The sequence below is a fragment of the Bemisia tabaci genome, chromosome 6, assembly GCF_918797505.1.
Source record: "Bemisia tabaci chromosome 6, PGI_BMITA_v3".
NCBI lineage: Eukaryota > Metazoa > Arthropoda > Insecta > Hemiptera > Aleyrodidae > Bemisia > Bemisia tabaci.
This window is the reverse complement of record NC_092798.1, coordinates 10,822,015-10,843,733: the sequence shown is the minus strand read 5'-3', so window position 1 is coordinate 10,843,733 and position 21,719 is coordinate 10,822,015. Positions and strand designations below refer to the sequence as shown.

The following is a 21,719-nucleotide window of genomic DNA, read 5'->3' as shown; positions in this document are numbered from 1 at the left end:
GAAACTAAGGAACTAATAGTCCCGATACAGCACTATTTTATCACCTTGTATCATACAATTTGGGTCACATTTTTAGTGTTCTTTCCTGCTCATCTGAAACATAAATATTTTATCGGAGGAAATATGACAACATCTTACTGCTATAATTCGGTGTTTTTCCTTAACACGGCAGCATTCTTACAAGGAAAAAGAGGAAAGGAAATCTAACGTTCTTACAACTGTTAAGCACGACGGAAAAGGGTCCTCTAGTGGACAGCATACAGCAAAAAGGAACTAACATTTCCGGCTCATCTCTGAAAGAACCTATCTGCATAAAGAACTCATATGGACGTACGCTGTTTACGAAATAACACTACTGAGTTAGTTTCTTTTTGTGTGATATTGTCCGAGTGATAACCCTCTGGGATTTCGTGGAAACTTTGACTACCATATTCCGACTTCGTTCAGACTATATTCAACGAAATAAACCGTCCGTGAATGGGAATAGCAAGGATTCTCATGGATGAGTCAACAGCAATCGCAGTCACGGATTGAAAAGCTGCAGAGAGGCAAAACGGAAGAGGAAATATGAGTAACATTTTATACCTCCGACGAAGAAAAATTGACTGTTAATGTACGCAAAAATCTAAAAATGCATACAGGTCTATCCAAAAATCTTAGGGCACCCCTGTAACTTTAGAATGAACGGAGAATGAACAGACAACATTTGTTTGTCTCTCGTCGCTCGAAAAGTTGACCATGATAAAACATGAATGTTGAGAAAAAAAAAGAAGGAAGAAACCCGGAAAAGTTATTTCTTACGTATTTGTAACCCATGAAACGTATTTGTTTGTCAAGTGTTACTCATAGGACGGAATAGTTTCAAGAACACGTGACGAATTCCAGACGAAACTCAGAACCAATCCTCTGTTCTCGCGTTAATCTTCATTTTCAAATGTATGCATACGACTTATCATATTCTCTCTTCATCCTCGCGTTTAACAGTGACTGAATGTAAAAATCGCATCCAATGTAATGAGTCCGATCACCCAGTGGCGATTTTGCAAGTGGCAGCACTGACTGTATTTCCTCCATTTAAATTCATTAAAAATATCGATCTTACGTGAGGCAAGCTGCCTTACCAAGAATTGATTGTTTTACATGCATTTAAATGGAGGAAAAGCAGTGTTACCGAATTTCAAGAATCGCCACAGCGATCATCAAACACTGAAAAAAATTCTCGGCGTTTTTACCAAGGTCCGTTGGTACCTTTACAATCTCACTTTTTTTACCAATTATTGGTAATTTTACCAAGACAGACTGGTAAGCTTACCTAAAAACCGGTATTTTTACTGTTTTTTTCAGGTAAGAATACCACTTTTATTGGTAATCAATTCTCGGTAACTTTGCCATTTCATCTCGGTAATTCTATCACAGTCGATAAAAAATATTGGCGTTTTACCGGGGTCCAGTAAAATTACCGAGAAAGTTCAAAACTTTACCAAGATTTCTCGGTAAAATTACCAATTCCATAAATGGTAATTTTACCAAGAAAAAACTGGGATCATATAGAACCCTGAATTCTTGGTAATTTTACTCTTTTCTTAGTAAATACACCGAGATTTTTTTTTCAGTGAACCTTCACTGACTAAATTAAAAAGTTATCGACCGTGTTATCCTAGCCTATCGGGTGAGTTTTCCGTGATGAGCAGTAAATTAGACGCCAGCGATACAGCACTTCCGCAACCTTCGATCTGAACCAAACTTTAGATTAAACGGTTAATCAAACGGGTTTGTTGAGGGATGTTTGACTTTTCATTCCGATTTCCGCGTTTTGCCGAGAAAACAAGAGAATAATGAAAACGGTCGACTGGTGATGGCCTCTCGAAAATAGTTGTGGAAAATCGTGAATTTTCGGCCCGGTGTAGATCGTCGAACGTTGATTGAACTTTCGCGATACTAGTTCGCCAAACCAGATTTAACTCATCCAATGGTAGTTCGATGAAATGGCGCCGTTTGATGAACCGCGGGGAGGAATTTGGCCGTTTGGATCCGGCCTTAGAGTATTTCGAAACAGTAATTCATGATAAAAAAGACGTTGTGCACCTACCTACATGCATAATTAGTTTCAAAGAAAATTAAAACTTATTGCAGGTTCACCTGTGAAAGAATGGTTGCACACTGGCGGCATTCGTGCCTGGGAAATAAAATATAATTTAGTAAAAAGAAGAAATAAGGGGCTCGGAGGACAAGGCGCATGAATTTCGTGAAAAACCTGCTTCAAGTTCTTTAATTATATGAAGCCGTATGGTGGAAAGAGAGTTCAAACTCACATTTTCTTAAACATTGGATTTTACCAATTTTTTCACAGACATTATTACAAACCTACATTTAGTTGGAATCTCTAATGTGTCAATTTTTTCAAAAACTGCACTTATGCCCCTTGTCCTCCAAGCCTCTTAATTGTAGTAGAGGAATTGAAAGCTCTCTGCCGTTTGGAATCCTCCCTGTAAAGCCCGCTGGTGGCGTCGCGCCGCGAGCCGTGACGTGGGCCGTTGGTGAAGTGTTAAGTGCCCGCGGACAGTCGAAACGCCTTCACTCTCGTGCGTATGCAACACGGACGTCCATAGAGCTCGAATAGTTGCATCCAGGACTCCAGGAGTTAAAATGAGTGTTCGTTGCATTCGCACTCGACCCTGATCAAAGGCGCTTTCCTTCTTTTTCTTGCACCGTACCTTAATTCTAGCGTTGCCAATTGATTTTAATTGCGATATTATTATTTTTTCGAATACCATACATAGATGGTTGAATTTATAACAACGTTGCCGTCCTAAAATGTGGGCTGCAAACCCCTAATATTGATCCCCTCTTTGATCTAAGAACGACAATGTGGCAAAGTCAATTTATGATTCATTTATGAAAATTTTTTGCGCGCTTCTCAATATTTTTAGAATAAATATTAATCATACATTATGTCTAATCGTTATAAATCATACTTATTGTGAGAATTAAATGCGCAGCTTTTAGGAACGCTTAAAGCGGCCGATAATTTCTAAAAAATCGGAGCTAAAAGCACTTTCGGCTGCACCGTCGCATGATACGTTCAAACCTCACGTTCTCAAAGCGCCTCCTCAAAGCTGTACTTTTCCCCCACGCACCCGTTAAACTCCGGAAATAGCCGGAAAAAGCCTCAAAGGGACAAAAGGAACGACAAAAGGTTTCATTGCCTATTATACTTACAAGCGTGGCTCTGTCGAAACGCCACCACAAATTACGGAGAAGGCCGTTCAAGCAATGCCTCGCCAAACACCGAACGCTAACAAGCCCCTTGAATTGTATTCCAATAGCGCCCCTCAAGTCTCGTCTTAAGCGACGAAAACGTTTTTTCGGGCGATTTTCGCTCAAAGGGATTGAATGATGCTCGCCGGGATTACAAAGGGGACGAAAGGGGGATGAGTTGATAGCCCAGAGCACGGAATGCTAACGATTCGGGGTCCTCAGAACGGGCGACGGTATGCTAAATTATTTATTGCTGTTCTGTCGTGCTAGGAAAAAATGCCGTAAGGACCTGCGAACGTTGCTAAATTTACTTTGGTGTCTCAAGACTGTCCACCGGAGAAGACACTCTCGTTCGCAAAAACTCAAAATTAATAGACTTGATTAATAGATTCTTTGAAATGTATGATCAATTCCCTATACTTTAGTTTCTAACTTAAGCTTCAACTGGATCCCTGATCTTTCTAATTTTATTTTTGCGTATTACAGAATTCTGATGTTTAAAGTCTTCTTTTGTTTTATTTTCTCACTGTTTTTTTTTTTCTTTTTTTGTTGTGTACAACCGGTGAGTTAGAGAGGCCTAAGAAATCTATTGAGCCCTTCAAGAAGATGTAAAAGTATTTTTTTAAATATAAGTGCGTGACGTTTCTCTTCCATTTGAAATAAGGTATCTCTCAATTTTTTGGTAATAACAGCTCAAAATTGCCAATATGATGTTTCAATAATCAAAAGTTTCCTGGGTTCCGAGTTAAGAGTGGGCAGAGTCACTGGATTTTAAAGCAACTTTTGATCCTTTATTTGCACAAAAATGAAAGCATCCAATTCACGAGTATTCTCGTGGACTATGGAGAATTAGCAGTTGGAATCTCTAATCCATTTTGTCGACCTGTATTTCAACGAGAATAGGTCTTTTAAAAGTTGTCAACGTGGACAGTCACACAATCATACGAATTTTTTGGCAATTTTTCAAGCTTCATCTTCGAGTTTATTAAAGAATCCTCTGTTGCAAACCTGAATGAATCCTAAAACTTTTTTTTCTAATTTAGTGCAACGAAGTATTTTATTGAAAAACCTAATCTTATTTCTAGGCTCGGCAGGCAAATAAATAATGACATGCGAATGGATCAGTACTCGATTCCAAAAATTTTCTATCAGAAGAAATTTGACAGTACTCAAAAGCCCATTCTGCGTTCTTCCTTACCACGGAGGGATTACGTCGTTCTGAGGGAGCACCAAGTAATTCCAATCAGAACCCTTTGAAGATCCGCTGTTATTAATGACCACTGCCAGCCTTAACTAGTGACTCCCCAAATGTCCATTCGATTGTGAATAAATCGATACTTTTCAATGCTTCACATGGCGGCGATACATTCTCAGCGCCTACTCGAATTCTCGATACTTATGTTGGCTCCTTATGGGAGATATTGACGTGCCCGTTGCTCGTTGTGACCGTGGTACGGTTCTCGGGGGAAAGGGGTGGGAGAGAGAAACAGATTAAGAGTATACTGTAAGAAGCACCTAAAGTGCGTAAGCTTGAAACTGTCGAATGTCCAAATTTACGAGGCTTCATATCCGTCGCGGATTCCTTTTAGCATGTCTCATACACTTCTATTGAAAAATATTATCATCCCCTGAACTTTCTGATCTGCTTAATTTATGTAGCGTTCACTCGTGACTGAGCTATTTTATAGTAATTTTTATACTATTTACCGGACGGATATTGTCATTTTTTGAAATCTGTTTTATTTTTCTAATACTAAATTCATGAATATCCTTAGAATGTCTGTCCGTACAGTAATATATTTCACTTGAATAGGCTGGCAAGATATGCATGCAATGTTTGATTGAAAAGTGTTATTATTGAAATGATGCCCAAATCACCGACGCGACGTACCTCAAGTTACCCCAGGTAATTTTGACATGAGATTTCTCCAATACACTGTTAAAAATTTTGGTTCTCAATGTCACTCGTGTCTCGCTGGATAGTTCACGGGTGTAATATTTCCATTTCAGCTGCTATAAATCCAGCAAACTCCTCAACCAATCAGGACATGGAGCAATATTCCAGATGTTAAAGGACTGAGATGGCATTACATTACTCTTCTTGTGTACCTACTCTTCTTTAATAAACTTATTCTTGAATTCCTTTCCCAGTTTTCTAGAGTACCTGTATAGCGAGAGTATGGACAGATCGCTTCTTGGAGGGCTTAGGGCCCAAAAGTGCAGCCACCCTTCTAACCAACTTCTAACGCACAAAATTTCACCGCCAGTCTGTAGATTCCAATTCTAACCAAGATGGCTAAGAAAACACATAAATGAGCGTTCTTCCACAAAAATGAGTTTTATGCAAAAACTAAGTCAAATACGTGCTTTATAAACGATGGTTCGTAACAATTGTATTAATAAATCGCTCTGGATAATTGAAATTCATAGATTGGCTGCATTTCTGGGCCCTAACTTTATTCGCGGAGGCATCGGTGAAGGCCTGACGGATTTTCGGAGTTTCACATCTGTCTATACTCTCGCTATACAGGTACTCCAATAAAATCCAGCAAACTCCCCAACCAATCAGGACATGGAGCAATATTTCTGATGTTAAAGGGCGGAGATGGCATTACATTACTCTCCTTATGTACCTACTCTTCTTTAATAATTTTATTCTTGAATTCCTTTCCCATTTTTCCTCCCCCAATCCGCTTAACACAACAATCGGTGTAAAGCTAAGTCCGTCATGGAGGTATACATGTAATAGAGATGACTCAAAATGAAACGACCTAAGTTGGAATAAATGAGACGGACAACCACGGTTAGGTCTGATGGATGTTTCGGAGGGTGAGAAAAAGGAGGTCTCGGTCCCTTCCGTGGGGGTCCGGGGGAGGGGGGGTGGGGGGCGGCGGCGGCGAGAGCGAAGGAAAGGTGGAGGAACTGTTTCCCGCTTGCGTGTTTGATGTGTTTCTCTGACCATGCTTTCATCCCCTCGCCCGCCTCTCATCCATTACCCACACCCTATTCGTGTAGCTTCCTCGCCGTTCGCCGTGCATCACATATTGAGTTCCCGCCGGGAGAAAGTTGTTTCCAATCAATTTGAGCCTGGAAATCATTCGATCCACCTCTCTCGGAGTCAAATCTCCCCCGCGAAAGTTGTCTGTTTCACGGTGAAAGCTCAAACATTCTTTCTCTCCAAGTTGCCGGACCCTATGTTGATTAACTCTTTTCGACTTCGCTCGTCTGTTCGCATTGTTGGAAGGAGAATCGGACTACATTATGCAATGAGGGAGTAATGTTTCGAGCTTAGTTTAGAAACACCGTACTCGTCGTTAGTTTCCATATGCAGGTAGAAGCTTTTATGGGTGAGTCTGAAATTGTATAGCGCCTTATTAAAAAATGCAGTCCAATTCAAGAACAGAGTTTTTTATACGTTGTACTCGAGTAAAAGCTGTTTGAATTAGCTCCTCTTTTGATTTTGATTAATTTTAAATGATAAATCAATAAACTTAATTTTGAGAAAACTATACATTAAATGTTCTAATCGGCCATTTTTGGGATCAAATCGTCGGATTAAGATGCAATTTAAAACTTCCATATGGGACAACAATGAACTGAACGTCTCGCAACTAACTCTTTGGGATCTTTGAAAGCGAGTTTCGTAAAATTTTAATTTCGAATTCCTCGACTCGGCTTCACATAAGTCGCTTTCCTGGAAAATTGGACTGCTACGGCCGCTCATGGAGAGCGATCAGATTTGGACTCATTTTGCAATATTAGGAACTGCAATTTCTTGCTCATCTGTGAAAACACCTATGTACATAGGGAAACTTATGGAGCATACGTTGTTTCTGAACTGAGCCCAAACTTGTAGTTCCGAATTTCAAAATGTAATCATTTCGTGTCTAATTTTTGGCTCGTCCGTAAAAACACTTATGTACATAGGGAAGCCAATGGAGCATACGTTGTTTCTGAACTGAGCCAAAACTTGTAGTTCCGAATTTCAAAATGTAGTCATTTCGTGTCTAATTTTCTATCATAATTTAATCGATCGGATTTGGACTTCATTTTGCAATTGGGAACTACAATTTCTGACTCATCCGTAAAACCACTTATATACACAGGAGAACCAATGGTACATACGTTGTTGAACTGAGCCAAAAATTGTGGTTCCGAATTGCAAAATGTAGTCCTTTTATGTCTAATTTTCTACTTGAATTTCTAGCTGTTATATGTTCTGAGCTTTAAGTTTGACGTTTGAGACTTACCAACGGAGGGTCGAATATTGAAATGGAAAATGGCTAGTTGTCTTTTGGAAGACATCTTGGCACACCCTGGCTGCGGAGGGATCCCGCCGTTAGGATAAAAGTCCGCGTGGCCCATCGGGGTCGGGAACCCGAAAACGGCTCCGTCCGTGTGTATGACGTCGACAAAAGAGGCGTCCGATGCGGCCAAACGGCCCCTCGCCCCCTGAAAATAGTACAGAGGGAACGCTGGATCCAGGCCTGCAAAAAAATAAAATAATTAATAAATGATAAAAATTTGACTTGAGCATATATCATCCTCCAATACAAAAAGAATGATAGTGTATTCAGGTCAAGGTCTCACTGAGGCCAAAAAACATAGTGATGTTGAAAGTGCAAAACCACGAATCTCCATTTGCAATATTGCAGACTTCGTAATTTACACTGGAAAAACTTACACTTACACTTTACGCGCACATGAGAACGCGTTGAGTATCATAGCAAAATGAAGGGGATTTTTAAGGTAGTCAGAGCTGCAGCGTGCTGCCAGCGCGAAACGCGCACTGACGCCTACAAACCTACAGGGCTACTTCACGCATTGCGCAATGCTTGAAGTATCCCCTTAGGTTTGTAGGCGCCAATGCGCGTTTCGAGCTGGCAGCACGCCGCGCGCGGCCGTGACGCAGCTTGCCATGAACTTGCCCACATTTAATAGGGCAGAGTGTTAAATTCTCGGCAATTTGACATCAAATTCGAAATCAGCTAACTCAAAAATCATCAGTGTCGAAACCCTCGTGATTTTTCAGTCATTAACCGCCTTATTTCTTCCTATTTTTGAGTTATGGACCATAGTGGAGCGTTAGCGAATGCGATGCATTTGACGCTGTAAATATTGACGAGCAAATTTTTATGTTTGGTATTAAGTATCACATGGTCTTTCGTACATTATAGCAATTTTCTACTTAGCTAACAATTCAAAGTTAGAACTTCGAATAACAGTTATTCTTTCACTTGACTCCACAGTGAAGCCCAGCAGTGTCGAGACATGAATGGTCGATTATCGATGCTCCCCCCATTTTAAGCCATGGTAAAGAATCGATTATGAAGGTGTTCATTGAGACACCCTATCGGCTAATCGATCTTTTTCCATAGGTTTAAATGAAAGATTAATCTACATATACATCGTAAAGCACGCCGCGCTACTGAAACCTAGAGTCCTTTTATACTGAGAGTCAAGACAATTAGAATCCGTTTCTGATTGGTTCCCGTATTTTAGGCCTTCACAGTGTCACAAACGGGAATAAAGATTACATTTTCACCGATTGCAAAGATTATAGTCTAGAATGGACCAAGGAATCACGGGTTCGGCAAGGAACAAACGGAATGAGAGAAGGAACAGAGGAAGGAATTTGAGAATGGGCCAATCAAAGATTACAAAAAAACCATCAATTTGTGTAATCTTTTTTCCCGTTTGTGACTCCACGAGGGGGTGTTGTCTTGACCCTCAGTATACAGGGACTCTACTGAAACCCAGCGCTCCATCTTGCCAGATGGCGCGTTTTATAAGCAAGGCACCATTTTTTTCGAACATGCTAGTAGTCTTGATTTTCATTTTTGCGCGGTATAAGGCCATGATATACAGTAATGCTGTTTTATCGACTTCGATGTGCAGATGTAATATTTCATTTTCCTTTTATCGCAATCAACAATGAAAAAAAAAAACTCCCTTGCCCCCTTTCCTCGTCGAGCGGGCCGAGCTGTGCCATCGCTACTAAAGATCTCGACGGAAATATTTTAGCGAGGCACTCGGAGCTGATTCAGACTCTGCAAGGAGTATTTCATTCCTCATCGATTCGAAATATCTTTTAGTTGCACTCGGCGACGGGAATTATGAATGTGCTGAAAGGAAGCTTTCAGAGGGCGTGGGAGGTGAAGGAAAGTTCACTAATTGGCCCACAATTCAAAGACTTTCATTAATTAATTTTACCCGTGCTTACCTCAAAATAATACTTTTCTTCTCATCTCGGTTTTTGCTGAAGATTCTTCTTCTTTTAACGCAACCTATCATTTAAGTTTCAGCCCTCTGCTTTTTTTTAACGAGTTGGTGTCTCTTACTTTTATACTTCTTTTTCATGTTTTTATACTGCTTTTTCTTTTCTTTTCTGTATGTTTTCCTAACATTTCAATCGTATAACAGATAAAAAATCTGAGGAAAATGACATTTTTCTTCAAATTATTCTTAATTTTATCACCTTATCTTGATGCAAGTGTCTGATGTAAGTGATGTAAGTGCACTTTGATTGAATCCGATCATCCGCACTGGAAAAAAAAACACATTGGACCTGGAGTCCAGACTCTTAAAAATATCGACAAGAAAAATACTCTTGATTCAATCAGATTTAAGCTTGAATCAAGAACCAATCCTCTTAATTTAAGTGGATTTCCTTTTGATTTAAGCTTGAATCTGATTGAATCAAGAGTCATTTTTCTTGTCAATGTTTTCAAGAGTCTGGACTCTAGATTCAATGTGTTTTTTTTTTTTTTCCAGTGCGTATCACCTCCACACTTTCCACGGCTCATGATAACATTAAGATACGCAAAGACGAGGCGTGAACGATCGATTATCGATATTTCTCCATTTAAACATACCGTAAAGATTCGATTATTGAGGTGTTCGTTGCGAGCACCCTGGTAATCGATCCTTTTCCATAGGTTTAAATGGCAGATCGATCGATAAATCTCAAAGCATGCCTCGCCATCGAAGATACGCCCTTGCGTCAGAAAAGCAACGAATTTTCTTCAACTGCTCTCAGAAGAAGCCTCCTTCATTTCACTCACCTCGACCTCGAAGTGGGAGATGAGGGAATGCTGTTCCGAACCATGAATACATCTCTATCTTTCGAAAATTGGGCTCATATCAATTTTGACCCCGTGTCATCATCCCCCTTCCGTCACACAATCAACGAGGGCGAATTTAGGCAAGCTTATTTCCTCGGAACTGGAATACTTCCGTGTTTAAGAAAAAACGCCGTACGGCCCTTCAAATGCTGCCAAATTTCGCCCAATCAAATATTTAATTTTGAGAAATTACTCATATTTTCCCCGAAGATCCGTATTGGAGTGCTTATATACGAGAGTAGGAACACGCTGAAAGAAGGAGCTCTCAGGGCCCAAAAGGGCAGCCAACCCTCTAACACGAAAAATGTCTCTGCTAATATTCAGATTCTATACTATAGCGACATTACGACAAGTGTTCGTAAATGAGTGTTCATCCGCAAAAATGAGTAAATTTATGCAAAAATATTACTCAAATACGTGCTTTACAAACGACGGGTCGTGAGAATTTTAAAAATAATTAACTCTGGATAATTTGAAGGTTGGCTGCCCTTTTGGGCCTCAGGAGCTCTATCACCTAACCTTAAAATTACCGACATGCCCGTACTATCCCTGTATGGGTACTCTAATTAATTCATAGATTGGCCTGATGAAATTACGAATTATACTCTCGGTAAATTGCGAGGAAGAATATTAGTAATTTTTAAGAAAATTCGTATTTTGACGAAGAAAATTCGGCAGCACCCGAAGGTTTTTAGGGTGTTTTTTCTTAGGAGAAGGGTCGATGTCAAGCCCCGCGCGGATGGGAAAAGCGTGCGTGAAGCGTGCGGCTCGGAATGAAACTCGAGCGATCACATGCCGAGAGACTTTGAATGACTCTTGATGAGCGAAATAGCTCCTCGACGTTCCTGCCGAGCACCCTTCAATCCTTCATTCGTTCCGCTATTATCTCGTAATATCAGAATCACAGGCATGAAGATATAGGTTAATGTATTATTCCTTGCCACCGTGCCCCCCTCATCCCCCCCCCTCCACCTCCGCTCCGGGAAGGAGAAAGCTCACTTGAAAAATGCCTCGAAATGATCATTGATCGAGCGCACGAGGTCTGACTACGCGTGGAGCACGGCCGCCCCGCGCACGGTAGGCAACAAGCCGGGTATCTTATGCTTAATTGAGGGGCTTGGGCGATAAGGCGCATAAGCGTAGTTTTTAAAAAAATTGAGGTTTCATGCACTGAACTAAAATTAGTGCGAAAAAATATTCTGTGAAACATACATGTACAATTAAATCCAACTTTATAGCATCAAAAAGTGAGTTTAAACTTCCTGTCTGCCATAAAGCTCCTTGTAATTTTGAAACTTTAAACACTTATTTCTTGAAATAGCATAAATTGCACGTATGCGTCTTGTCCTCCAAGCCCCTCGATCGATCAGCTTGTGAAAGACATCGCATAAACGTGTTTTTTCACAAAAGAGACACAGGCAACTGATGAGACTTTTTATGGGCTAAGGTGATTCGATGGACGCCATATTTTGTGTCAGAACGGCATGCGATATATCGCATCAATTGGTTCCATTTTTTCAGCTACTCGTCATTTTTCTCCAATTTTGAGATCGCAATTCTGTTGTCAGGAGACTAAAGCACTCACTTACCAATTTTAACAAAGAAATTCAACGTAATAAAGGCGTGGTTTTTTTAGAGAGAAAATATCGCATTCGAGTGCAGTTTCGATATCAGTATCGAATGCGATATTTTCTCTCTAAAAAACCCACGCCTTTATTACGTCGAATTTCTTTGTTAAAATTGGTAAGTGAGTGCTTTAGTCTCCTGACAACAGAATTGCGATCTCAAAATTGGAGAAAAATGACGAGTAGCTGAAAAAATGGAACCAATTGATGCGATATATCGCATGCCGTTCTGACACAAAATATGGCGTCCATCGAATCACCTTAAATATAGTTCTTCCGGGATTCGTGATTAAAATATACTTTTTCTCCTGTACAGTTTCGCTGAAAACTCGGTAGAGCCATTGGTTTTCCCTGTAATCAACTCCTAAACTCAAGAGGAACATGAGTTCATTAGTCCATCAGGACACCCGTCTCAGCGTCTCATCCCCAGACGAACCTACAGTTTCGGTCGATTAAACCAAAACATTCGTCGATCAACCAAGTCCTCACGTTGACATGACTGAAAAGAAAGTGATTCAGAGTAACCCAAAACAACCTGGTCACGCCAACAATAAAAACGCCTTCAAAGGGGTGAGTATGCAATAGATGGAAATCGGTAAGCATAACATTTCGGTAGTAGCAATTGCCGCGCACAATATTGAAGGCTAATTGAAAATAATCAGAAAATTTCAAAACGATTAGAAAAAAATTATCGTTCGGCTTCCGTGGATGAAAGACACGTTTTTTGTGATGTTTCAGTGCACTGGACATTTTATTCAAGTATTTTCTTGATATTTTGGGAAGAATTCAGTTCCAATTTATCCTTAAATTATGAAACGCACCTTTTCGGCATTTTTGACCCCTACTCTCCCTCACCCCTCGTAACGTTTTAGTGACGTAGATCCCTTAAAAGATCCTTTAAAACGGATGTACGGAATGGCGTAACGCTTTCCTCGCCCCCCCCCCCCCCCCCCTTAGAGCGTAATGTAATGTAAGAACGGCCCCTGAACACGGAAATTTTTAACTGTGTTTGAGGTGTAAACTCACATGAGGTGGAAAATTCTTTTCCTGTCCCGTTGCCTCGCTTTCTCGCTCACCGTGCGCCGTGGTGTGGTGTCAGGGGTGTCATTCCGATTGATACTGCTTATTTTTCACTTTAATTCCTCCGACACGGCCTGCGGGCGAGGGTTGAAAAACTGGCGTCTCGCATTGACCACCCTTCCTCCTCCTCCTCCCCCCCCCCCCCGGGCTGTCTAGCGGTATCAACAATGTTCCCGGTTGTTCTGCCGACAAGCATAAGTTGCAATCCATCTTGTAGATAAATGTCTTCGCGCGCGCCTTAAATTCACACGTGTCAATAGTTCTCCAGGATTCGCGAAACAACCCCCATACCTCCCACCCCTCCCACCCAGCCCGGACCTTAAGAAAGGGCAACGAACTTAATTTCAACCTTTCGCAATGGTGCCAACATCACGAAGAAAAATGTTTGCGGTGGAATTAGTGAATGGAATGCCTCTCAATAATGAAATCGGGTACCTTTTCTCTCCGTGTGTTTGTTTTCCAATTAAAGCTCGCCGCTACATGGAACCGGCCGTTAGATACGGGACATCAGCGTCGGGACTCAAAATTGTACGCTAAAGAAACGTAGGTGCGAACTAATTAAATCAAAACGAACTATGTACTCATGGATACGCGTGCTTCATAATTCCTTTTTGTGCCAATTCATTGTCTAGCATAAATGCCTACGCAACTGTTTAGATATTTGTTTTACTGAATTTCTTTCGAACTTGTTGCACAAGGAAGAAAGAAAATACCAAACATATCCAGAGGCTTTACAGTTTGAATTGTTTTATCTGTGAACCATTCATTTGGGGCTGTTCTTTAAAAAAAAAAAAAAATGACATACCTACGAGACTTTGCCTATCTGCTATCGACGTATTGATTATATTAATCAATGTAGATTCTTACGATATTAAACGTACTGAATTTTGCCTCACATCAAAATTTGGACCTAGGAATTCGTTGTCTTCTTTAATCTTTTTTTTTAATCCCATGCGCAGAAAAATTTACTCTTGAATGCATATGCACCCTAACTGAGCTATTCGCTATCAAATACTTTGATAAACGTTCGGGTGGACCGAGATCCATCGTAGAATAGTTTCATCCAAGCACTGCCATTTATGGATTTACCTACTTACCGCCCATAGGCCGCCTGCATTTTGCCGCCCTCTTCTCATTCATTTTGAAACATCAATAAAAACCATCAAGTGAACGCGCCGGAGGGAGAAGGGTGCTTAAGACGCGTTCACTAATGTTGGACACATTTTTTGCGTAAGCCCTGTCAACACTACGAGCAAAAGTTCACGGAACTTCGCGCGAAAGTTCAGTTCCGTAAACCTATCTCTGTGTGGACAAGGCCTTTCATTTGTAAGAAATGAACTAAAAAATTAAGAAAGAACAAACATAAATGTGGTTTAATAATTTTACCTTCCGCCGCCACCGAGCCGCGCTGACCACACTGTGTTCAGCGCAATGCGTGAAGTATTCATGTAGTCTTGTAGGCACTGTGCGTTTCTTGCCGCGCCGACCGCGGCTGTTGACCGTACTGTGTTTGACGCAATGCCTGAAGTATTCATGCAGTCTCGTAGGCGCTAATATGTGTTACATGCCGAACGCAGCGCCGAGGGCTTCTCCTTTTCATCTCAAGTCCTCTTCATCATTTCTCTCTGCGCCGCGCCGCTCCAGGCCAAATTACGACTTTGGTTTCTCTCTTAACTCAACTAATTAAAGGCGCGCAGTTTTTTGTATCACCGAAATACGACAAAATTAGAAATTTATAAACTCTCAGGAAATTAGAGATTTTGTCACCTTTTTTTGTTTGTAATTTTATTCTGAATCCGATTTTTGTGTACCTGCATTTAAAAATTTGCAAAATTTCAAAATTTGCCGCACCCTAATTTTGCCGCCATGGGCCGCGGCCCATGTGGCCACCCCCTTAATCCCTGCCCTGCTGCCATTAAGAAAGTCGAAGCACCTTCAATTTATGCGCACGCAACATGGACATCCCTCGAGCCCGAATAGTTGCATCAAATCGTTATCATCAAGTATCAACATAGCATTGTTTTTAACATTCTTTTTACTGGAAGAATCAACCCCAAAAATCTTCAAACCAAATCCCGAGTTTTACAACTATAGGTACGCATAGTCATTAATTTTGAACTCACCTGTAATTCGATAAAGTTTGCCCAAACTCAAACTTTTCCCAACGTAGCCGGCGATCTCAGCGCCGAGGCTGAATCCGATGACGTGAACCCGGTCCAAAGTGATGCTCGTGGTGAGGTGGAGGAACTGGAGAAGATGCGCTATTTTGGCGGCTACAAGGCGGGTGTTGGACACGGCGTGACTGTACCACGGAAACGCACCCAGCGAATTCCAATCTACTACAATCACGTTGAAGTCCCCGCGGCTCATGTATGCTGCAAGACGAATTAATATTATTTAAATTAATAATTAATAAAGTAACAAGGTCTGAAAAAACATTACTAGCTAACTAATTACACATGCATTGATGACATTTTGAACTAGGCTCAATGTGTTACAGAAGCTGATCATGTATGAGAAAACCCAGGTTCTCTTGGTTTTGCCATTAAAAACTCCTTCAATTTTGTTTATAAGCAACATGAACTGTCGAAGAGCAAGTATAGTTGTATCAAGGCGCGTTTCTAGGCGGTGTCCAGGCTACCTTTTCTTGAATGAAAATATTGAGAAATCATTAAATGCATATCTTTGTTTGAATTTTTGTCATCAACAAAGTAAATATATAAGAAAAAACTGAGCTGTTGCAATAGAGCTGTACAGTTTTTGAGAGAAGCGATTATACATTCAATCGGAGATTTTTAGACATAATCAAACCAAAATATTTCAATTCAAAGATTGCCGTTTTTATGGGGGGAAAAAAATACAAATTCTCAACTATAAGCATTGTATAAAATCCTTCCTCAACAGCAAAGACGAACGGTAACGGAAGCGGGACATTTCCGCGAGGAGGCTTGATATGGAGGCATTTACACGAGGCTTGGAAGGTTTATTTGCGCGAGGAACATTTCCGCGAATTTAAGCGAGGATGTAATGGATCAAAATGCTTGAAAATACGGGATGTTACAATGTGTAAAATAGATACACCATTTTCGTGGTCAGAGTTCTCGTTGAAAAGTTAAAGACTTGCATTCAGTTCGATGATGAAACACGGGCAGCTTGTTACAAAGAATGTTTTTTCTAAATACATTTCTAGGCATGGGAGGGTTATCAGCAATCGATTGGAAACTGGAACTTACGAAGGGTAAGATGACTAGGGGGTCCGCCTTCTGACCGCTCCACGGCCCAACCCCCGTGCTTCATTTTCTCAATTTATGATGAGCTATCTCTAAATGTTTTCTTTGATGCATTGTCAACATGATTTTCAATTTTACTAAATGTTGAATGCAAAATTTCTTCAAGTAGGCAGTCAGTCGGTTCTCTTTTATTTTTCGCTGGACCTCGTGCTTTACCCATAATAATTGTTTCGTTTCCATGAGACCATCCGCGATCTTTTTCCAAGGAATTCACAAGATGCTTCTCGATAGCGCTGATTTTTGTAAACATCTCAGTTCTAATATCTGTTCGTTTGAACCTGTATATTGTTGCCAACTTTCTTCATAATTGCTGCATTTTTAATATTTCACTCGAAAGGGCCGTCTCCTCATTCGCGGAAATAGGTTTCATATTTGTCCCATTTGCACCGGTGTCTCGCAAATGGGTTACCACGAAATAACAGCGTGATTTTAATACCTAAATTACAGTGGTTTTGTGGCTTTTTTAATCAGTCGGCCCGCAAATGTTTTTATGCATCTGATGAAATTTTAATTTCAGTTTGAGCCCGCAAATCGCTTCGCTGAAGCGACGAATAATGCACCGACGGCAGGAATATTTTGTCTCTCATCGAATGAAGACAAAAGGGATGAAGCCACGGTCGGTGGATCAAATTCAGTATGAAAATGGAGCCGAAAAGTAGTTCATGCACTAAAAGCTCGGTGCGTTAGTTTTGCTCTCCGCTGACCCCATTCGCGATTGACGACGGTTTCCCGGGAGGAAAACCCGGCGTTGCCACGTCTGTGGAAAAGTATCTTATTTTCCATCGCTGCTCTGGATGGAATCCGAAAGCTTTTCCGCAATTCGATACATGATTCATACGCTTATCCTGAAAAATCTGCACACTCACTCGTATATTTCGATATGAAATGAATTATTCACTCCGACATGTACCCAACTCAGATACAACAAACATTCCATTTTATTGCATGAAAAAGGTTTTAATGGCTGACACGAATATTTTATTCCACATTTTATTTTTATTTATTCTTTTTTCTTTCATTTTACATTGTAAAATTAGAAATTCCGTTCTTTCCAAGAAGCCTTCAACCCCAAAGTTTGAAAATGTTCAAATTCCACCAACAATGTTCAAAAATGTTCATATTGCACCAACATATCAATCAAAATGTCTAATTTTTGACGACGGGATCTTTTTTGGAAACTAAATGACAACCCCCATAAAAATGTTCAATTCTTCAAGAAAAATTCGCGCAGTCTATTCCGGAACGGTGCATTTTTCGAAACAAACTATTCAAATGTGACAGGCCGCACTGGAAGACGAGAAAAGGGACCTCAGCTTGCAAAAATTTAAAATTGAGTTATTTACCAGCGGAACATAGAAAATCACCAGGGGGCACAGCAGGACACCACGTATCTTGGTTCACGAAATTGCAAAGCTGAATAGTTTTAAAGACAATTGGTCATCATTACTGATCAAAATTTTGCCCGATTTTCCTTCGCTTTTTCAAAAACATACATTGCAAAAATCACCAGAAAATTATTTTAAAAACGTATAAAGGAAGCGCAAATTTTGGAAAACCGCACTCGAAATCCATAACTCCGTAGTTTCACCGTCATGATATGCATATTTCACAGCACAATCTGACAAGCCTGAACTTCGGTGACGCGAACGGAACGGAGCCCGCGAAAAGAATACGAAATATTTTCATTCAAGAAAAGCGCTGTCGTCGTTGCGCGGCGAGGGCCATAAATAATACTCGATGTTCTACGTCATCTTTTCGTCGCCTCGCTGACGTAAGCGCGTATCCACTCTCCGAGATGAGCTCCCTCGTCCGTATATCTTCATGCATTCCAGGGATCACGTCGAAGTGGAGTTACGTCCTTTCACGTCGACGGAGCCACGTTTTCAGGAGCATCCTTGAATTTGTATAGCGCTCTCGTCCCTCTCGTGCGGTTTTGTACAATGAATTATGCTAAAAGGCACTATACGCATAGGGTTTGCGTGGAACATAGGTCCTTTTAGCATAAATGCGTTCAACTCTTTGCGGAGTTGAATTACCGGGTTTTCTTTTTATTGTAACGACTTGACGTGTTAATCTTTAATAGATGGGACTTTGTAAACAGAAAACACACGTCTGTGTTTTAATATATAAATAAATAAAAATGCTATACACACTGGGAAAAAAAACACATTGGATCGAGAGTCCAGGCTCTTAAAAACACCGACAAGAAAAAATACTCTTGATTCAGTCAGATTTAAGCTTAAATCAAGAACCAAGCCTCTTAATTTGAGCGGATTCCCTTTTGATTTAAGCTTAAATCTGATTGAATCAAGAGTCCTTTTTCTTGTCAATGTTTTCAAGATTTTGAACTCTAGATCGAATGTGCTCTTTTTCCAGCGCATGAATGTAATTTGAATGGACTTTTCAGCGTTTTTTTTGGGGGGGGGGGGGATGAGGTCAGTTTTTCATTGTCACGTCAGGATTTTCGGGGAGATCAAAATCCTATCCCTTCAAAAACGGGATTTCGCGGGGAATTCCTTCAGTCGAAGCATCTTTTCCCTTACAAAAGAACGTTACTACATTTCGAAGTTGCCAAATTTCCTCTCGCAAATGGAAATTTTACCAAGAGAATCTTTGGCATTTTTAAATGAAAATATTACTGATTTTTCTACTGAACTGATGCTTACCTCAGGAACATTTTGGACAAAATTTTCACAGGTTTATTTTTGTAAAAATTGATTTGTTTGAATTAATATAGCAACCTTGAAAAAATGTAACGCTCCTTCGTCTGGAAAACGACGAAAGGTCTCAATATTAAGGGCCAAAGTGTGAAATCATGTCCTTCCACAATCCACTTCATACGTTGCAGACTTTACATTTGGTTCATTGGTTTGTTCGTATTTCCTCTCAGCATCACTACTTGTAATTGAAATTGTGATGAAATAAACAAGAAAATTTGCAATTTCCGTCAAAAATTTCGTGGATGACCTCTTCTAATAACTCGTACCTGTGAGCCTCTCATACAATACGACACACTGAATTTCGGAATTTTTAACGCCCTCGAAACGCTTTCGTGAAGTAGGCCCCCATCGCGCAAAAAAAAAGAACATGGTGTAACGCTCTGTTCGACCCCTATTCTGTTATGCTGAGGAAGAACGTCGTATGAACATTTGGGAGTTGCCAAATTTTCCCGAAGAAAACATGCATTTTAAAGAAAAGTTAAGCATATTTTTCATTGGAATTTTCAGATATTTTAGATCAAATTGTGAAAAAATTTGCAGAAAAGTATTATCAGCTTTCCAGGAGGACTGGGACTTTGACTGGTAATGGTTGTCCGCAATTTCAAATTAACGAAAAAAGACATTTTTATTGCAGAAATAATCATGTTTTTATTACTCTCCTCATTTGTTAGAGGTAGTATTATTTTAACAGTTAAAAGGTGTTTAATTTTAAGTTAATTTTCAGTTAACAATTAAGTTTAGCTTTTAAAGATATTTTATATATCTAAAGTGTATTTTATGTACTATTATTTAAAGTACTAATAAAAAAAAAAAAAAAAAAAAAAAAAAAAAAAAAAGCTTTCCCGGTAGATTCTTGATTTTTAAAAGAAAATATGACAATGTCTGAAGGCTCATACGGCGTTTTTCCCTAGCACGGCACAAGGTGGCATGAAACGTAAGGAATAAATGAAATATTGGAAATTTCAGTGAAATATTTCATGAAATTTTACGAGGCTGTGAAATATTTCATATTTTTCTGGAGCTAGAGTATGCAACCCGCACGTAAACACACAAAAATAGAAGGAAGTCACAATTTTTACATTTTCCGAAACATGAAAAGCCGCGGATATTTTACAATATCATTTATAAATTTCTGAAATTTCATGAAATATTTCACGTGGAATTTCAAGATTTTATTTTTCATGAAATTTTGCCGCCCCTATACGGTAGCATTGAGCGTTACGTATACATTGAACGGTCCCTCGGGCAAAAAGTTGAAAGAATAACTTATTTTCCGGGCCCGCTCATAAAGTTTCGAAAAATCGATACGTTTAGTTCGGTGCCAGTGTACTCCAATTAATCTGTCAATCGGCCGATGCTAGTACACGCGCGCGTGACTGATGGAAAAGCCCCCTCTTGGCACTTATTCCCCGTTGAAAAACTTCCCGTTCGGGCCTCCCGCCGAGCCGAGCCGAGCAATTTTTGCATACGTAACGAGACTCGTCAGCCCTCACGGTCGCTCCCACCCCCTCCTCAACCCCACTACCCCTTCCCCCAACCCCCGGAAAAAGTTGGGGGATGCGCCACTCGGAGCCGGATTCCGCCCGCCTCGGATTTACGACGGAAACATCTGGAGAGGCTTAATTTCATTTGAATAAGGAGCAAGTGGAGGTGAAACTCCCCGTGCTTAGCGATGTATCGATTGATCTGCCGTGTAAACCTATGGGAAAAGATCGATAAATGGATGTTCGCAATGGAGATCCTAATAATCGATTCTTTACCGTATCTTCGAATGGGGAAATATCGATAATCGATCATTCGCCAGAAGCTCTCGCCCCGCCATTGCCGTGTTTTAAGTGGTGGAGTTTACCTTTGCGACATGATAGTCGGAGGAATTGGATAATCAAGGGACAATGTTGCTTTTGATCGTTATCTTCAATGTGGTCCTGAGTACTGAGTATACTTGGGTACTAAGGAGAAACGTTGCATGAACATTCGAGAGTTGCCAAATTTCCTTTAATATATTTTGGTTTGCAAGGAGAAATATGAATGTTTTCTCTTGAAATTTTCAGATGATTTAGATACGATCGTGAATATAATTCTCTAAAAAATTGGCAGAAAAATATTCCCAGATTTCCCCGAGGATTCGTATTTTATCAAAAGGAATTTGGCAACGTCTGCGGGCTTATACGGCCTTTTTCCTTAGTACGGCAGACTTAATATCCATGATACGAGAATACACTGTACAGACTGATTCAGTGGGTACTTAATTCGATGTGCATCTCTGTACACGCTAGGGGTGATGTCATTATAGGGATTCTTTATAATAAAATTGGATTCAACTAATAACAATGACATAACCTCTTTCTATGATACCATAATGAGAATAAATCGATTTACATAGCTTTCCCACAACGTAACTCTGACAGCGCTCATATTGATAGTTCGCATGTAAAATAATAAGTAACTGCCGTGCTAAGGAGAAACGCCGTATGAGCCTTCGGTCGTTACAAAATTGCCTCATATGCCTTATGCCTATTGAGAAAATATGAATTTTCAGAGAAACTTTTGGATACTTTTCTCTCCATTTTCCGGAAAATTGTATTGACAATCCAATCTGAAGTTACTGAACAAAGGAATAAA

General features: G+C 40.2%; 2 protein-coding genes across 4 annotated transcripts in view; one reads left to right on the top strand and one right to left on the bottom strand.

The window, feature by feature from the left end:
* Nucleotides 1–21,719, top strand: part of LOC140224853 (uncharacterized) — a 212,929-nt gene that overhangs the window by 149,965 nt on the left and 41,245 nt on the right. The gene's annotated exons all lie outside the window — the stretch shown is intronic.
* The window catches only part of LOC109038675 (pancreatic lipase-related protein 2), a 29,658-nt gene that overhangs the window by 2,667 nt on the left and 5,272 nt on the right, over nt 1–21,719 (bottom strand). The window contains exons 4-5 of the mRNA XM_019053826.2: nt 15,211–15,462; nt 7,509–7,745 (exon numbers count right to left, since the gene is read on the bottom strand). Coding sequence (XP_018909371.2) covers nt 7,509–7,745; nt 15,211–15,462 — 489 coding nt within the window. The remainder of the gene's footprint in view (nt 1–7,508; nt 7,746–15,210; nt 15,463–21,719) is intronic.